This window comes from Amblyomma americanum, chromosome 4 (assembly GCF_052857255.1).
Source record: "Amblyomma americanum isolate KBUSLIRL-KWMA chromosome 4, ASM5285725v1, whole genome shotgun sequence".
Taxonomy (NCBI): domain Eukaryota; kingdom Metazoa; phylum Arthropoda; class Arachnida; order Ixodida; family Ixodidae; genus Amblyomma; species Amblyomma americanum.
The window spans coordinates 216,485,671-216,503,176 of NC_135500.1; the positions used below are offsets into that span (position 1 = coordinate 216,485,671).

A 17,506-nucleotide genomic window follows, 5' to 3' on the forward strand; every position below is an offset into this window, starting at 1 on the left:
AGAGCTCAGCTAAAAAACTATGGGGCATGGTAAATTAAATCGCAACACAGTCAGCTGTGAACAAAATTTCTTAATCAATTTACACAAACTTCATTCCTACATTTGCATGGAAAAGGCAGCAAAATATGTTTTAAAGATGCCGAAAAATTAGTTTTTCCTTTACTTCATTTGGGGCTTCATTCCACAGATGGACTGCGTTATATTTAGGAGTCTCTGGCCGTACGCAATATGACAAGGTGGCAAGCTAAATAGATTGTTAGTTGCAGCTCTTGTTTATTTCATTGGTAATCTGACTAAATTAAGGGTCAGGAGGGGGTGTTAGATCTTGTTATAGCATTTCCTATTTCATACATCTTCAGTTTATATGCGATTGATACTGCCAGTATGCAAAGCTGCTGAAAAAGTGGCCTACTGGGGCAGGTACCGTTTAAGCAAGTTTTATATACAAATCGCACGTTTTTGAAGGCAGAAAACGGGATCTAGATATCTTTTATATGTATTATTGCCCCATGTTTCCAGGCATAATTGGCTATGCACAGAGACGAAATACAGAATCCGTACCAATGCGAACCTTGAGTACGCAAAATATTGAAAGCAGCGCGGAAGAATGAAAACGGTGGAGAAGCACAGCGACAACAGAACAGCATGGCGCTAGTGTTTCTCCGTAGTCTTCGTTTTTTCGCGTTGCTTTAACTTTGAGTAACCGACTTGCCCGCACTGGATATTTTAATTAATATTGTTACGTGGCGGCCAGTTGAAGAATGAGGCGCGATGAACAATGGCAGTGGGATGATTTTAATGGCCGCTGGCTTATAGCGCGAGCGCTCCGTGCCGCGCCACTGCCAGCTTCGTCGTCTTCTTAACAATATGATTATGCACTCCTTCCTGAACAAAGAACCTACAGGGAACATGGACAGGTTTATCTCGCCTTTGACCGCAGAGTTCGAGCAGTACGTGCGATGCTTTTCTGTTTTCTGCCTCTGCTGTGCGCTTAACACGCGCACATGGATATCATATTAACATTTTGCTATAACTGTTATAAAAACGCAACCCAAACCTGTAATATAAACTAAAAGCGCAGCTCAACTCCCTTACAAAAAATCTTTAGACAGTCTATAGACTGTCCATAGACTTTGGTCTATAAAGTGCATAGATATAGAATCTCTATACAGATTCTATAGACACAGTGCCTTCTGTGTGCCTAGTCTCGTCCTTTGTCTGTGTTTTAGCGCTGGTTTTAATACGATAGATCTATAGAGAAAGCCTAAAGAAGAGTCTATAGACAATACAAATCCTATAGACAGTCTAAAGACAATCTATAGATTCATAACCATACACTTTATTAGACTTTTCTCTATAGACAGTCTATAGACTTTGAATAGACAAAAAGAAGTATCTATAGGAAGGCAATAGAGTCTATATGAAGTCTATAGTCTGTCTATAGACCATTTTTGCAAGGGCTGAGCTGTGTGTACAGATGTTAGGCGGGAGACTGGAGACTCCACCACTAGGCCGGGCGCCATTCTTTCGGTATCATCTCAATCAAGGGCGGCACTGGAGACTGCCGAGTGGCGGCGGCATCGCACGTGACAGGCGAGAATAAAGAACGATTGGCTTCTGCACTGCGCCGCAACTAGCACTGACAAAGTATCAAGTCTGGTTCATTTGCCCATGCAACCTTTATTAGAAGCAATAAAGCGTTTGTGTATATCAGCGTGCGCTTGATTATTGAGAGAGTTTGTACAATCTCAACCTTATAATATTCACCTGGAGTAGCCTACTATAGGCACATTACCAGGCTGACAGCTCCAGTTATCAATAAAGACTGCCTCCTTATCCATCACCTCACTCAGTATGCGCTATAGCCTCAATATTGCTACCACAGTCAAACAATGTATTCAATACACAGCGCACCAGTGAGCGCTGTGACAAAATTCACATTTATTTTCAAAGAAACACAGCATAAAAAAAAAGAAAGTGAACACGATCAGTACGCAGTTCTATAGTCGGTCCCCTACGACTTTGTCAGGAACACAAAAATAAATAAAAATCGTTCTGCGATCGGTTTACCTGGTCTTGTTGTTCAGTGAACAAAACTTCGTGCGAGCGTCTGCTGATCCTTCGTTCTCGTTTCATGCCTGTCTACCTATACCTCTTCAATTCTGCCTTGAAGGAAGACTCGCAGTTGAACGACGGCCTCTTTTCTCCGAGAAACAAGGAGACGTGGAGGTCATGAAGAAAGGAAAGACACGGTAAATAACTCACACTGAAATGCAATACCAAGAGGCTTCAACGCTCGGAGAAGCTAAACCACGCCGATTTCTCCCTTTGTTGAAGCCACTGTGATTGCTTATGCTTCGCCCAAGTTGGTGCCATCATAGAGCAATGCTTTGCTCTAGCAGTCACCGCTGTGTCACCGTCATTCTCTCTAGCAGGCGCTCAAAACACGGTGTATTTATTTTCCTTCTTTCTTTTTTAACATCGCTGCGAGGGAGGAGGTCTGATCAGCAGGAGAGACGGGGCGCGCGTGGGCCACTGGCTGGAATATCGAACGGCGGCGGCGTGCCCGGAGGGGAAGCATGCAGCGGCGGCAGAGAGGCGTCAGCAGCGGTCACGCCCTCTCACCGGGAGGCGGGACCGGTAATGACCCGATTTGTGACGTGCTGCTGCGTGGGCCACCGATGTCACTAGCGCCGCGGGTGCCGCGGCCTAATTGAGTTGTCACGGGCGCCCCTCGGTACACACACACGCTGCGTGATGCCGACTCTCGCTGGCTCGGCCGTCGTGGAATCGAAAGCGAATCATCGCTAAATAAGAGACGGGGAGGGGGTGAGTCCCGAAGCACGACGCGACACGCGCTCCCCTCCAGCGGTGCACACGTTCGACCGCGTCACGGAACACAAAACACGTAAGCTCCTACACGGTCGCTGTCACGTTGCGGCGTCGCGCAACTCGTTCCTCACCACGGGGCTTCTCTTCCCTCGCGTCGTGACTTCACCGGGGATTATTAGAGACGGTGCTATATGCCGCCGCCTGCGACTGGAGTGACAGTCGGAGGAGGATGTGGAAGTCCCTCCTGATTCTGCCTAACGTCTGAAGATAGCCTCGCTGCTGTGCTAGGTTCCCAGAAAACTATAGACAGTCAGGGTTGCTAGCCAATCGGAATTAAGACGTCTGCATTCGAGAGGCCTAGCTGCACCATGCCAACCGAAGATTTGCCGCGCTATCCCGTGACGATGCAACTGTCCCGAAGCTTCCTTCCATCTCACTCCGCGACCGGGGTGTCATCCCGTGCCCTCTTGCACAGCAGCAGAACGCCGTAACTATACTGAGCCGCTGCGGCCGGTGCTTCTTCGGAATTTGCGCACCTATATCGTGCACGCTTTCTCGAAAGACTACGTGGCTCCATGCGGATATTGAAAAGTGAAGCAACAACAACGCAGGCGCCTTAATATGCCAACCCCTGTGTCGTATGATGTTTGTGACAACGCGTAGTCTGGCAGGGGACTTTAAAAAAAAAATCGAAATTTCCATATACACGCTGTAGCTGTCAGTGCGATTTCATGCAATACTTGGCGCAGATTTCGCATAAAACGAGAGGGCGAATCGCTATTTCCTCAACACAATGGACAGCGACACCAGTATTTTCGCTGCTGTGTCGTCATTCCAGTAAATGTGTTCTCGCATTGCACGGGACTCGTGCATGAATGATCGAGCGCGCCTTAGCACGAAGGCTTCGGAAGCTAGCGTTAACGTATGTGCCGCACTCCTTCGATTTCTGCCTCTAATGGCTTATAAAGAAATTTAAACGGAAGAAACGGATACGAAGAGATAACGTGGCCCGAAAACCGCTACGAAACAGGTAATGGCGTTTGCGAAATCCACGGCGTGACGTCACTGCAGCGCACAGTCATTTGCCGATGCGTGCTAAGCATTCTGTTGATTGCTGTTCCTGCCTTTCAGTTCCCGGCAGTTTCATGAGTTCTTGCAGTGGCGGCGAGCTGGCTGCTAATGACGGCGTTCTATAATTCCGATAAGGGCACTTTCCTTGCAGTGATTGTCTGTTTGCAGCGGTTGTGTCATTGGTCCGATGTAACCCTACAATAGAGGCAGGGATGATAGACTCTAAAGCGTTTTTTCTCCTCATTGCACTGATTCGCTATGCAAAGTCCCCCACTAAGGCGCGCTGCGCAGGGCAGGTCCAGCTTTGGCATGACGGCATTCATAAATTCAGCCAAGAGATAGGCTCGTATTCAACGGTGAGGCGATAGCGAAGTGTACTGGGTGCGCATATGTGTTTGAGTATCCGCCTCCCATGCGGGGTTCGATCCCCAGAAATGTCGGCGCCGGTTTTCGAATGGGATATACAAGCTTCTCCCCGCCTGGTGCTCGTCTTTTAAGGGTTAAAGGCTTTGTCCCAAGCCGTTGCTTTGACGAGTCGGTGCTTCGTGCCACCGTCAAACAGCTTAAATCCGCCTCGCGTGGTAAGACCAGTTGTGGCCTTTTTATTATTTTTTTTTACCGCAGCAGTGGCCGAGTGGTTTAGACACCCGCCCGGCACGCGGCAAATGCAAAGATCGATCCCCAGTGCCTCCGGCTACTCACCGGTTTTGTAATAGGCACAAACATCCCTCCGGCCTGATGCTAGGCTTTCCAAGGGAGAAATGCGCTCGGGAAAAGGGCTTCTGGCTTTAGCCTCCTTCCAAGGGTTGCTGATGCGCCGAAGCCCTAAATCCGCCAAATGTGCGGCACAGCCCAGTCGTCACCCGATATCAAGCTGAACCGGTCAACCCCTCCTCGATGCAACAAATTACCTTGGGCCCCTCCCCGGCCAAACTCCTGGCCACGTGCCTGACTGATGATATGAAGATTCTTTTTTCTCCCAGTTTCAGTGTCAGCACATGTGCGATGCCTGTGGGATTGAGTCGATGGGCATTCGTGTCGGACACATCCAACGGCGTGTGCGAGGTAGCGGTGGCACTGCTCCGCCCATTCAGTCAATGTTCTTCCCGGCGTGGCGCGCGCCCGTTCCGGCGGCAACCGGCGCCGTCTCCACGTAAAGGTATTTCTTTCCTGCTCCAACGACGTGTGCTGTGGCACCTTTGCGGGATGCATGCTCGCTTCCCAACCCGAAGATTGTGAATTCGAATGTCGTTGTCTGCAAGCTCATTAGACCGAGAGCTCTAATCCGGACGTTCAGAGCCTAGCAAAATCGTCTCTGAGTATGCTATAATGTTGTTGTTGTTGTTGTTGTTGTTGTTGTTGTTGTTGTTGTTGTTGTTGTTGTTGTTGTTGTTGTTGTTGTTGTTGTTGTTGTTGTTGTTGTTGTTGTTGTTGTTGTTGTTGTTGTTGTTGTTGTTGTTGTTGTTGTTGTTGTTGTTTCTGATACCATGGTGTATGTGCCTATAGATCGCCTTTTGCGTTTCCGCTGAAAAAAGACACAAAATTCAGTCAGTCATCGTGTATGTGTGCTTTAGTTCAGTCATTCGTGCACATGTAAAAAATCACTAAAAACAGTCTGCCAAAAAAAAAAAAGAAAGCCCGTGGTTTTGGTCTGAGTCGAATGATGTGAACACTCTCTGCCATTATTTTTTTGCCTTTCATTTTATTTCATCGCTACTTGGCGGCCTCTGTCGACGGACATTTTTTTTTTTCGACATGGCGCCTATAATGCTCACGCATTACAGTCGCATGATTTCCATGCAAGATGGGCTATTTAATTTCCACCTCCATCTCGCAAAATATATTTTGTGTTGGCGGCTTTATTTGGACGAACTTTCACTTCAGGTACAGGGCGTGTCAGAAGCCACAGAGCCATTTAGGGAACCGCCTGACATTAAAATCTTTGTATGGGACAGGAGAACCTCTGAGAAACTTGGTAGCTTCATAAGCATCCTAAGCGTCAGAATACACTGTGGAAATGCAAACCCTGTGGCGGGGGAACTTTTGATGCACCCAGTACCTTGCTTCCTTGCCTTGGTTTTAAAGTGGTCGCTGATGACGAAGAGTGGATAGGTATGTTTACTCATTGCATGGCACTGCTTGGTTACGCTTTGCGGCTGCCACACGAAGGCCATGTGAAAATCGCGCTGCAGCAGCTCCAGCCACGATGTTTACGCTTTCAAAAACGAGTGTTGCCGTCACTGGCCGATACGACTGCGCCCGCGTGCGGCGATGAAGCAACACGACGGAGGAGGAGCTACCGCGACACGAAGGAGAACTGGCTGATCCGCCAGCCCTGCGGAGATTGAGAACGACGCAATGGCCGAAAGTGAAGAAAACAGCAAGAATAAAAAAAAGAGACTCGATTCACTGCTGGCAGTATTGAAAGCGTATGCGAAGTGATTCGCGTGGGCGCAAGGAAAGGAGGTAGAGGAATCGAGGAACGTTCGCTCCCTCCCGGCCGTCTATTGTGACCGGGCTTGGATGCGAAGAAAAAGGCAAGAAAAACGGCCAACATTTTGCGTGAATGAAATGTCAAGGTGAAACGCTCGAGGCCCGCGGAAAAGTGCGCGGGGATAGATGCCTGTCGCTCAGACTCACGTGGCAGAAGGGAGAAGCCAGCCAGTGTGCAGGGGGTATACTCGATCCACCACTGCGCGGTCGAGTAGGCGGCGCATTTCTTAATTTTCAGCCCTCAGCTAATAGCTGCAAGCTGTCATGGTTGCTACGAGCCCATACGGAGTTGCAGCGTGTAGACACTCACATTCGACCCCCCCCCCCCTTTTTTTTTGCGAATGAAAGGTCGTTTTATTTGTGAGGCGTGTTTTGCATCTGAGCTTAGTTATTATGGATTGCTTGCTGAGGGACGTGGTAAGAGGAAGACGCGCGATTACATTCAGTACACTGTATAAGACGCCAGTTCTAACTCCTTTTCCGTTTCATTTTCGTTTTGAAATCCCCACCTGTTGAACTAATGGCGGACAACTCGCTTTAGATTTTTTTACCCTTTGAGCAAAGATATCGCGTTAACATTTCGCGTATGTTTTTATCGTTTACCTTTCAAGAGCTGTCGCTGCGAACGATGCCGCGCTGCATTCAAAGTGCAACCCTCTCGGGGCTCCGCGGGCAGGCGCAGTGCCTTTGATATCGCTGGCTGCTCTTCACACCGAGTGTATGTGACGTGCTGTATAAGCGTCTTGCTATCATCAGCTGAAAGGAAGACGGAGGGTAAGAACACATGCTATGCCCACTCTCCGCAAACGTGCTCATTTCTGCGGTGCATTTGACTGCCGCTCCCGTCCAGTGTGTACCTTCCAGTGATCACGTTGTTTGTGGTACATGTGCTCAAGGAGACAGCAGTGCTTTCGCTTTGTGTGACAGACATTTTTTATTCCGCGGGGAGCAGTGTACGCAGCTTACTAGACAGCAATGAAGCAGACCTAGGAGTTGATAGCTGGTGATTTCTGACTGCGCAACTTTCTCCTCGTTTCAAGAAATAAATATCAGTTGCAAGTCAGCGCTCGTCTGTGGCATGTCTTCCTCGTAGTCCCTGTCAAAATGCGCGCTGTTCTGTTTTAAAATAACCTAACGAGAAAGACCGCTTTCTCCAGAGTGCTTCCATTTTGGAAAGGCGGTGCTCTCTAGTGCCTATAGGCTTGCAGCAACCACCTTGCTGGTATGCGCGTTCTCATCCGTGGAACAAAGCGTAGGTGGCAAATATCGTAGTTTTAGAGTTTTCGCGTTCATCTTTTTGCGTTCTGAAGTTTTCCTCACTGAGCGAAAAAACTTTTCATGTAGCAGTGAAGCCTTTCGGTCAGGAAATGGCCATAACTGCGGAGGATGATGGGCCCAGGTGTGCTTCCACCGTCAACTCGACGAAATCTGACCACGAGTTGCGTGCAACTGTTTATGTGATGCAAAGCGGTACGCCACCGTGTTGGCGGTCAAGCGAGCATAGCAGGACAGCTGGTGGTGGTAGTGGTTGTTTATTAAAATAATAGTAAAAAGGAAGGAAAAGATTTTTGCTAGCCCCGGCATCTGCCATCGATACTGAAGCACCTGAGCTGGGGCAGCGGAAATAAAGGATAGCAGGCAGAATGGAGAAATTAAATGAAAGAGGTGAGGGGACAGGAAGAGAGGATAGGGGGAGAAGTAATATGTACAAACTATTTACACAATACGAAATGTGTCCAGGTTGTGCGCGTGATTAGTTCATGTTGGAGGAATTAAAACACACGCGCACAGCACTGTGTTGACTGCAACTGGAGTGGGGCGTCCAGTTATTAATCGTCCAAGGTAGCACACGCAGAGCGCTCGGTCACTGCGTGTAACTACCTGACGGAGAACAGACGGGACGTCAAGCCCGTGTGTTCGAGGAATGCACAGAGGCTCACCAAGGTTCGCTCACTGGTGCGCGCACTGCCCTGCGGCCACAATAACGTCTTGATGGAGTCTGGTAGTATGCCCTGCGCCCTATAGGCCGCGAGCATATCGCGACGAGCATCGGCGAACGCTGAGCAGCGAAGGAGCAGGTGTTCTAGTGTTTCCACTGCACCGCATCCGTCACACACATCACTCGTCGCGATTCCGTGACGCTCCCGTCGTTCCCCGGGACACACGCAGCCAATGCTTGCGCGGAGGATCATGACACGTTTCGACCGTGTAAGTGCGCGACAGCCGGTGGTACTGTCGATGCGCTCACCTCCTGTGATGCGTGGGTCGGGGTGCTACTTTCGGAGATGGTCGTGGATGGCCGCACGCACGTCCTCCAGCGCAAGGGGCAGATCGCTGGCAGTTTTTGTGGTACCTGACTGAGTTATAGAGATAGACTAGGGTAACAGCTCGGACAGGTGGACGCTAGCGAGGCTAGTTACTTCTTTACAACTGTTTTAAGTGCAACTTTAGTCGCGCAACATTTCATGCCCAGCTTTCTCGGGCAAAAATTTTGAAAATTGGAAAATTGTGAGACACTGTTAGGAAAATATTGAAGGTGATCATGCATTATTATGATATGCAGCAAATCTTTTAAAATGGTTCCATCGATCGCATCGAGCAGTTAAAGACTGTCACAGAAATCCAATGGGCAACGTTTTTTGATGATAGCAAAAAACGTTAATAGAAAGAAAAATACAAGTCTGCCGTCGGGTGATCTGCGGATATATTGATAGTTATAGTGAAATCATACATCATATGAAAAAATTGCGTTCATAAACGGCTTCCCGCTCAAAAATGCTTTTGTCCAGAATTGCTAGGTATGGTTAAATATACACTCAGTCTACTCTTCGAACAGCTACGGCGTGGACTACTTACGATACGTCTCCTCCCTCTTACGACCTGGGCGAAAGTTGTGTTTATGAAAGAGGTGGTTTATGGGGGTTTAACGTCCCAAAGCGACTCAGGCCATGAGGGACACCGTAGTGAAGGGCTCCGGTAATTTCGACTACGAGGGGTTCTTTAGCGTGCACTGACGTCGCACAGTACACGGGTCCCTAGCATTTCGCCTCCATCGAAGTGCGACCGCCTCGGCCGGGATCGAACCCGCGTCTTTCGGGTCAGCAGCCGAGCGTCATGACTACTGATCCACCGTGACGGCTATACAGCCTTTATGAAATACTTAGCACGGGGAAATGTACGGAGAGTATAAGAGTATGACACTGGCAGGTGGTCCACAGTGAGCAACCCAGGAGGCAGGTGGTCCGCCTAAGTCACGTGACCTTGCGGCGTCATCACTACCTGCCCACCGGATTGTGAGCAGACTGCCCATCGTGGCAGGTGGCAGCTAAATTAATGATTGGTTGCGGAGGAAGGGCGCGAGGTCCTCCGCTGTGAGCACCTGGCATCGCAGGGCAGTGGCTCATCGCTTATTTTCTGCACCACTGCGCCAGGAGCGGTATGAGGACTCCCAGGGATCCATGAACGTAAAGTAGAGAATGACCTTCTGCATGTGTGGGAATTAACCCACTACGCTATCGCGTCATACCCTTACGGCGGATTTTAAGAGTTCCCTCCAATTTTGTAGCGAGATCTACACTGGGCTACCAGTCGAGCATTTCGCGGTGGCTGGGAGAAAAAAGTTGTGCGCATGCGCCGTTACCATGGCAACCGAAGAGAAGCAAAGTGCGGCGTGCGCTTCGCCGTCGCCGCGCACCGGCTCTACCGTCAAAGCCGAGCGTGACGTCACGCGGATGAGCAGTTGTGCGCATGCACCGATACCATGGTAACCGGAGAGACCCCACAACTACGCCGCGTTCTTCGTCGCCGCACGCCGCTCTATCACCCGAATCCGGCGTCGCATGCGCGGCATTGGGTACAAAAGGCGGAGATGTAGTGGGCGTCTGTATCACAACGTTTGACATGCATGCAGAGAAGGAGAGTCCAGCCGCTGCTAAACGTCGGTATAGGCAAGAGAAGATTAACTCTTCCGATCCTGAGGTTGTCGCCTGGCAGTTGGCTTGAACCAAATAAGAACGCTGCAGTCCGTGTGTACGTGAAACAAGGTATCACCGCTATCACACATCTCCCTTCGATCTCGGTGAATGATGGTGAAGCCTGCTGTGTTCGGCTTCTGGAAAGCGGCATTATCATCCAAGGAGTCTACGTGGCACCGGGAACATCTGTCAAGCAGACGATTGATGGGGTTGCCACGTGTATGCCAGGCTGCGGCACGGTTTCACAGTTGTGTGTGACTTTGGGTGATTTCAACAGGAACAGGACTCTCTTAGTCAGTGTATGAAAGAAAAGTCTGACTTTAATTTAGCTTCAGACCCTCACGTCACGACTACACAATGGGGAACTACTATAGAGCTTGTGTCCTAAAGAGGCTCTACCAAATCGATACGCTGCATCGACAAAATTGAGACCGCTGCATGCTACTTCACAGATCATCGGGTAGTCTTCGTCTCTGTCAAGCAAAATGAATAAAAGATGTGTATGCCCAATGTCTCTCATTGCTAAACATACAGTGACCCCAACAAGCTCAGCCGAGCAAAGCCACTGCCAATTTTAAAGCGAAAACTGTACTGGCCGCGAACTTCCGATTGCGCCGTGGCGGTGCTCCGAGGAGGCACATGACGTCACAACGCGTGCCTCGCCGCGGATATTTCTCTTTCTCTCTCGCTCCTTAGTCATTATTGCGCATGCGCCACTAGTAGCACCGAGCCACAGGTGTTCCGCCGCTGTGCAGCGCCGCGTCTTTCCTCAAAATCCAACTTTCAATTTTTTAGTTTTCTCTTTTTTCACTCCCTGCTCTGTAACTTCCTTTACGACGTGGTTCGGGTGTCCACCGAGATATATGAGACGGTTACTGTGCCATTTCCTTTCCTAAAAAACAAACAAAACAAGCGAGCCGACGGCGTTCATAGAGTTCATTGGCGTTGACAACTTTGCAAAGGCCGTTCATTTTCACCAAAGGAAAGCCGCACAACCGGCTCCGTGGGTCAGTGGAAACGTCAATCTTCCTTTCATGTACGTGGCGTTGATGCCCAACTGCAAAAGCCTGCTTTTGATTGCGTTCCGCACACCGGATAGGCAGCGCGCCCTCCCTGCCACCCTGGGAGGTGGCATGCAGTTAATGGTTGATCGCGAGAGATTGACCACGAAATGAGCGCTGTGGCTTAGCTATAGCTAAGCCGCAGCTGCAGTGCCGCACGTCAGCCACAACGCTGTCAGCGCTAATGCATTCAGGCCACATCTCTCTCTCACCACCTCCACATGTATTAAAGCACGAATGAGGTGTCCGCATATCCAGGGAGCCAGTTATGCGCCCTTCCTTTCCTCAAAGCCATCGCCTTCTAGAACTTTGTCAACGCCAACGCCAATGAACACAGTGAACGCCGACATCTTCCGCTTTGTATATCCTGGATTATCTGAGCTAATCCACATTAATTTTTTTTTCTCACTGCTCTCTAAGCTATGTGGTCAAGATACGGCCCACTTAGCTCATATACTGCATCAATGTCCACGGGACACCGCCGATGGACCTGCAGCTCTCGAACCGCGAAGAGTGCGAGGTTGCGGTGCTCAGCTCCGACCCGAGGACCCAATTCCGGGCCGTGAGCCGAGCTTCGGAAGTCGCCGATAGCCAAGGGCTCCTGGCCACATCACGCGACCAGCAGTGAATCAGGGAAAGAAGAAAAGCGCAATGGAGACCCCATACGCTCTACGAAAGAGCCCCTTTGAATGAATTTTGGCGAAAATAAAGTTTTTACCACAACCACCACTGCCTATTGACAGATAATACTAAACTGAAATTGGATTGAACTGAACTGACAAGCACACGGGCACTAGAACGTGTGTAACGTTCTCTGTTGCCAGGCTGATCTGCACAAGTCGAAAAAAATTGAAAATTGGTTTTTGGGGTAAGGAAATGGCGCTGTACCTGCCTCACATATCGGCAGACACCTGAACCGCGCCCGAAGGGAAGGAATAAATGAGGGAGTGAGATGAAAGGAAGACAGAGGTGCCGTAGTGGAGGGCTCCGGAATGATTTCGACCACCTGGGGATCTTTAACGAGCACTGACATCGCACACTGCACATGGGCGTCTTAGCGTTTCGCACTGTCGAAACGCAACCGCCGCGGTCGGGTTCGAAACCACAAGTTGGCGAGAATTAGGTTTTTGGCAAAGGTCTCCCACTAAAATTAGTGTTCACTTACGTGAGCTCATTTTGCTCTGTTCGTTTGGTGGCATATGTGGCAGGTAATAGGTATAGTTCACACAGAACGAGACGACATGAAGGAGACACGCAGATACCAGAATATTTAAAGAGGAAAAAATGACACTGCCGTTTTATTTCACCTTCAAAGCAGGTGTATCTTACAACAGTTTGGTACATGCTTCTTGAGAGATGAACAGTCATCAAAAATATGGCATGAGAAAGAGGCACTCCCGGCTGAGGGAAAGAGGCACACTCGGCTGACGCACTCGCATGCTAACGGTCTATCCAGCTAGCACATTTGGTTGCAGGAAGGCCTATGTGAAAGAAAGAGAGAGGGAAAGTGGTAGAGGAAAGGCAGGGAGGGCTATGTGAAAGAGAGAGAGAGAGAGAGAGAAAAAAGTGGTAGAGGAAAGGCAGGGAGGCCTATGTGAAAGACAGAGAGAGAGAGAGAGAGAGAAAAGCGATAGAGGAAAAGCAAGGAGGCCTATGTGAAAGTATTTACACTAAAATGTATGGCACAAGACAGAATATTGAGCATAAGAGGAAATCCGCTTTTGAGCACAACCAGAAACCGTGCTCGCCCTTGAACAGAGTTTGTCGCGGGCATGGCACATTTAAAAGGCAACATGGTCAAGCCACAAGTTATGGTCTTCTTATCCTGTCTCATAATTTAAGATGGCCGCTATAGGCAGCAGTCACACATACATTCAGGCACAAAGATAAATAACAGGAAGGCACGATTCATACTTCGTCTCGCTTTGCGTGTTTCGAATACTATCTCGGCTCTGTTTTCGATCATAAATCTTTTACAGGCTTAATTTAAGCGTAAAGTGAAATTGCAACAGTGCTAGTTGCTGCACTGTGTATAAGGCACGAGTTCAAAAAGATTCTCAAAATTTTCCTGAAACGGAGCGTTCGCTTCCAGTATTGATAGTAACAAATGTAAAAAAACGAAAAAAGAAAATTACCCAGCTTTTTACCCACGTCAACAAAGTATAAAGACAGTGTTTGCACATTCAAACCACACGGCATGCAGAACTCAAGTGGTAAATGGACAACCGAGGCATGGCCATTCATTTACTGACATAAGTGAGAGAAAAAAATGAGGCGTTGGCACAACAGAATGCAATGTCAACTAGAAAGCAGAGAAATAACAATGAGACTTGCCCAATGGCATCGTATGGCACCAAAGTGCGTCCATAAATAAATTCCATTGCGAACAACAGAGCGACTGAATTCTCCATCTAGCCGCTTTGCCGGTTTATACAAAAGAAACACACAACATTTACAGGCACTTCTTAGACATGATCCGAAGATCTTCGTGACCAGAGATAAACACGCTCTTGTAAGTAGTCAGGACCTGTTTTGCTGCTTACATTTTTTTTATTTTAGATTTAGTTATGAGCTCCGCGGTTTATCAGAGAGCTAACAGAATCGATCCATGTAAACATTTAGTGAGATGCTTCCCTTGGACATTTCTACAGTGTCAATTTTGCCCCAGCCAATTTAGACAAGCCCAAAGCAGCAATCCGAGCGTGTTGCACTCCTAACGAAGCTCCCAACGTACTCGCAGACTAAAAAAATAAAAACAATAGACTGTATCGAGAACGCCAGCCCAAACATGTCAACAACAGTGAGCAACAATGAAAACCAACAGGTCAAAAAGACGCGGAACGCTAATTACAACGACAGAGAACACGTGCGGGCGTTGCGCGCCTCGAAAGGGGCGTTGCGCGCCTTTCGAAAGAACCTCGCGCTTGGACGCCCGACGTAATGGCACTTGATGAATTCTCAAGAAAACGCTGTGGAAAGCTCAGCAGGAACATCGTCCTCTTCGTTCCCCACTACGGCGAGTGGGGTTCCCGCTAGGCGGCGTGAGCATGGCGTCGGTGGAGGGCGGAGAAGCGCTTCTACGTCACGCCAGCTTTAAGTGAACACCGCGGCGGGGCCATATCGGCTCAGACGCGCTCCTTCCATTTCAGTTCATGTTTCCATCGGCTCACCTGTCGAAACTGTTCGAGGCGCACGCACACACAAGCGAACGTTGCTTTCGCAAGCGTCCCTCATCTCTTTCGAGCGCGGCGGCGGTAGCGGCCGTGACGGCGGTCGGGCCTCGAGCGGTGGCGCCACAAGTCCACTTGTGCGTGTTGGCCTCCTCGTGGGAGAAGCGGCGGTTATGCAGCCCAGGGTACGCTCACTTGTTCTTCGGCTGGTGCCTCTTCATGTGCAGGGCCAAGTGGTCAGACCTGGCGAAGGAGCGCTCGCAGATGCCGCACTTGAACGGCTTGGCGCCCGTGTGTTTCCGGTAGTGGCGCGTCAGCTCGTCGGACCGGGCGAAGCGCCACTGGCATTCCGGCCACTGGCAGAGGTACGGCTTCTCGCCTGCACACAGGAAAGACGAGGATGTATGAACGGACAGGCCCCGCTGAACCCAAGTTTGTGCACTTTCACTGAGCACAGTTTGTTATGATCGATACAGGCTTACTTTCATTTATTTTTTTGCGTCCATATTTGCGCAAAGCAAGTGAGAAAAACATGTGAGGAACAGAGCAGCAAAAATTTCCATTTCATCCCCACCAGCACGCCCACAGAGAACAGTGTTCGCACTAATAAGCGGATTCCTGTCTGCTCATAGCGTGGGTTTGTAAACAGCCACGCGGTTTTTGTTGCTAAATTAACCCGCGGCAGTCGTTGCTGTTTCTTTTTCTGACCGAACTGATGCGCCGATACTTTGCCACGCTGTCCATACACCCCTGGAGGTGAACACTGCCATTCGGGCCAACTTTCCTGCCCTTGAACCTCTTATTCAATCTACCCCTCTTTTCGGTATACTATTCAGATCCTTGCATATTATCAAGCTAGCAAGTTAAATATTAAGCTAAACGGAGATCAAGTGGTTGTGATGGCAAGTATTTCCAATTTCCACTCGCAAGTCGTACGATAGTTCATCTTTCAAATGGTGTCAAAAGCACAGCAAAATAGGTTGATAATCTATTAAGATCTTGGTGTGGGCTAGTAGGCGGATAATCTCAAGTAAAAGTATAGTGCAGCGCAAGAAAACACAGGGATAGAAGAGGAAGTCACAAACAACACGAGTGGCACTGAGAACGGAAAAAAGCCCAATGTGGCAGAAATGCAATATATCAAAATCTTGGTGTGGGCTAGTCGGTGGATCATCTTAAGTAAAAGTAGTGCAGCGCAAGAAAAGACAGGGATAGAAGAGGAAGTCACAAACAACACGAGTGGCGCTGAGAACGAAAAAAAGCCCAATGTAGCAGAAATGCAATGTATCAAAATCTTGGTGTGGGCTAGTCGGTGGATCATCTTAAGTAAAAGTAGCGCAGCGCAAGAAAAACAAAGACAGAAGAGGAAGACACAAACAACACGACTGGCGCTGAGAAAGGAAGAAGCCCAATGTAGCAGAAATGCAATCTATCAAAATCTTGGTGTGGGCTAGTAGGCGGATAATCTCAAGTAAAAGTATAGTGCAGCGTAAGAAAAAACAGACAGGAGAGGAAGATACAAACAACACGACTGGCGCTGAGAAAGGAAGAAGCCCAATGTAGCAGAAATGCAATCTATCAAAATCTTGGCGTGGGCTAGTCGGTGGATCATCTTAAGTAAAAGTAGTGCAGCGCAAGAAGAAACAAAGACAGAAGAGGAAGACACAAACAACACGACTGGCGCTGAGAAAGGAAGAAGCCCAATGTAGCAGAAATGCAATCTATCAAAATCTTGGCGTGGGCTAGTCGGTGGATCATCTTAAGTAAAAGTAGTGCAGCGCAAAAAAACAGGGACAGAAGAGGAAGACACAACAGGACTGATGCTGATGACTTCGTAAACCGCCGTGAAAGGCCAAAGCAAAACCGAAAAGCAGATTCGAAGGCGCACTTTCTTCACGCCATATCTGAAAATTCGGCGCTAATTACACAGAGGTGAACGTGGAGCGAGCACGCGCCGCCTGGGATTCTATAGCAGCACTGGCGGCGAGCTATATTGAATCAGCTGACGAGCAAAGCCTGTTCTCTGTGCAGAAGGAAAACGTTGCATTTATCTTCGTGGACAGATGTGACCGCCCCCGCTATTCTCCCCGCACAATGCACTTCGAAAAATTGCAGATGTTTGCTTTATCGCAAAGCGACAATGCTGCCAAGTATTAAAGACGCCATAGTCCGGCAAACACTTTCATTTCGTGGCCTTAAGTACACGAAAATGTGGTCCTATCGTGAATGCGGTCTCTCCTATTGCAAATAGGTCACAAAAGTAATGCGGCGAGCTTTCGGAAAACCACACGGGATTTGCGGGCAACCAGCGAGCCGCCCATCCCATTCGGAGCGATGCAGAACTATCTCGCTCTCTCGTCCATTTTCACAGCTCGGCATAGGAGACGGGCGGGACGCCTTCCACACACGCTGGTCCACCCGACCGATTACGACGTCCCATTCAATCACTCCCACTTTTAACTCTCTTTTCTTCCAATTTCATTCTCCCCGCCTCCTGAGAGGATACGTATCGTATCGCCGCTCTCATTCCAGCCGCAGAGAAAGAACTGCGCGGCGAAAAAAGGAAAGTGTGTCTTTCTTTGCGACACGCGTTAGAAAGTAAACCGGGAAGGGCAAAAAGAGAAGCGGAGTTTTTAAAGAATGGACGCATCGCCGCGCTGGAATGGTGGACGCGGTGGCGCCGACGTCTGAGCAGAATGGAGGCCTAATGGAATAATGTGGTTTCCATCGGAGGATACACGGCACCGCATTTGCCCCGCACTGCCTTCCCCTTCGTTTTTACGCCCGATTGGAGACTTTCTCCGATGCGACGACTGGCCCTCCGCGCACAGGCTTCGTCTCACAGTTTTTATTTTCTCTTTGCAATGGCTTCTCCCCGCGTTCCTCCTTTGATACTCCCTCAATG

General features: G+C 49.1%; 1 protein-coding gene across 2 annotated transcripts in view; it reads right to left on the reverse strand.

Moving 5' to 3' along the window:
* Positions 1-12,700: 12,700 nt before the first annotated feature.
* LOC144129328 (Krueppel-like factor 5) overlaps positions 12,701-17,506 on the reverse strand; it is a 92,571-nt gene continuing 87,765 nt past the window's right edge. For both annotated transcript variants that reach the window (XM_077663374.1, XM_077663373.1), the window contains exon 5: positions 12,701-14,980. In XM_077663374.1, the coding sequence (XP_077519500.1) occupies positions 14,793-14,980 (188 nt within the window). In that variant the 3' untranslated portion in view covers positions 12,701-14,792. The remainder of the gene's footprint in view (positions 14,981-17,506) is intronic.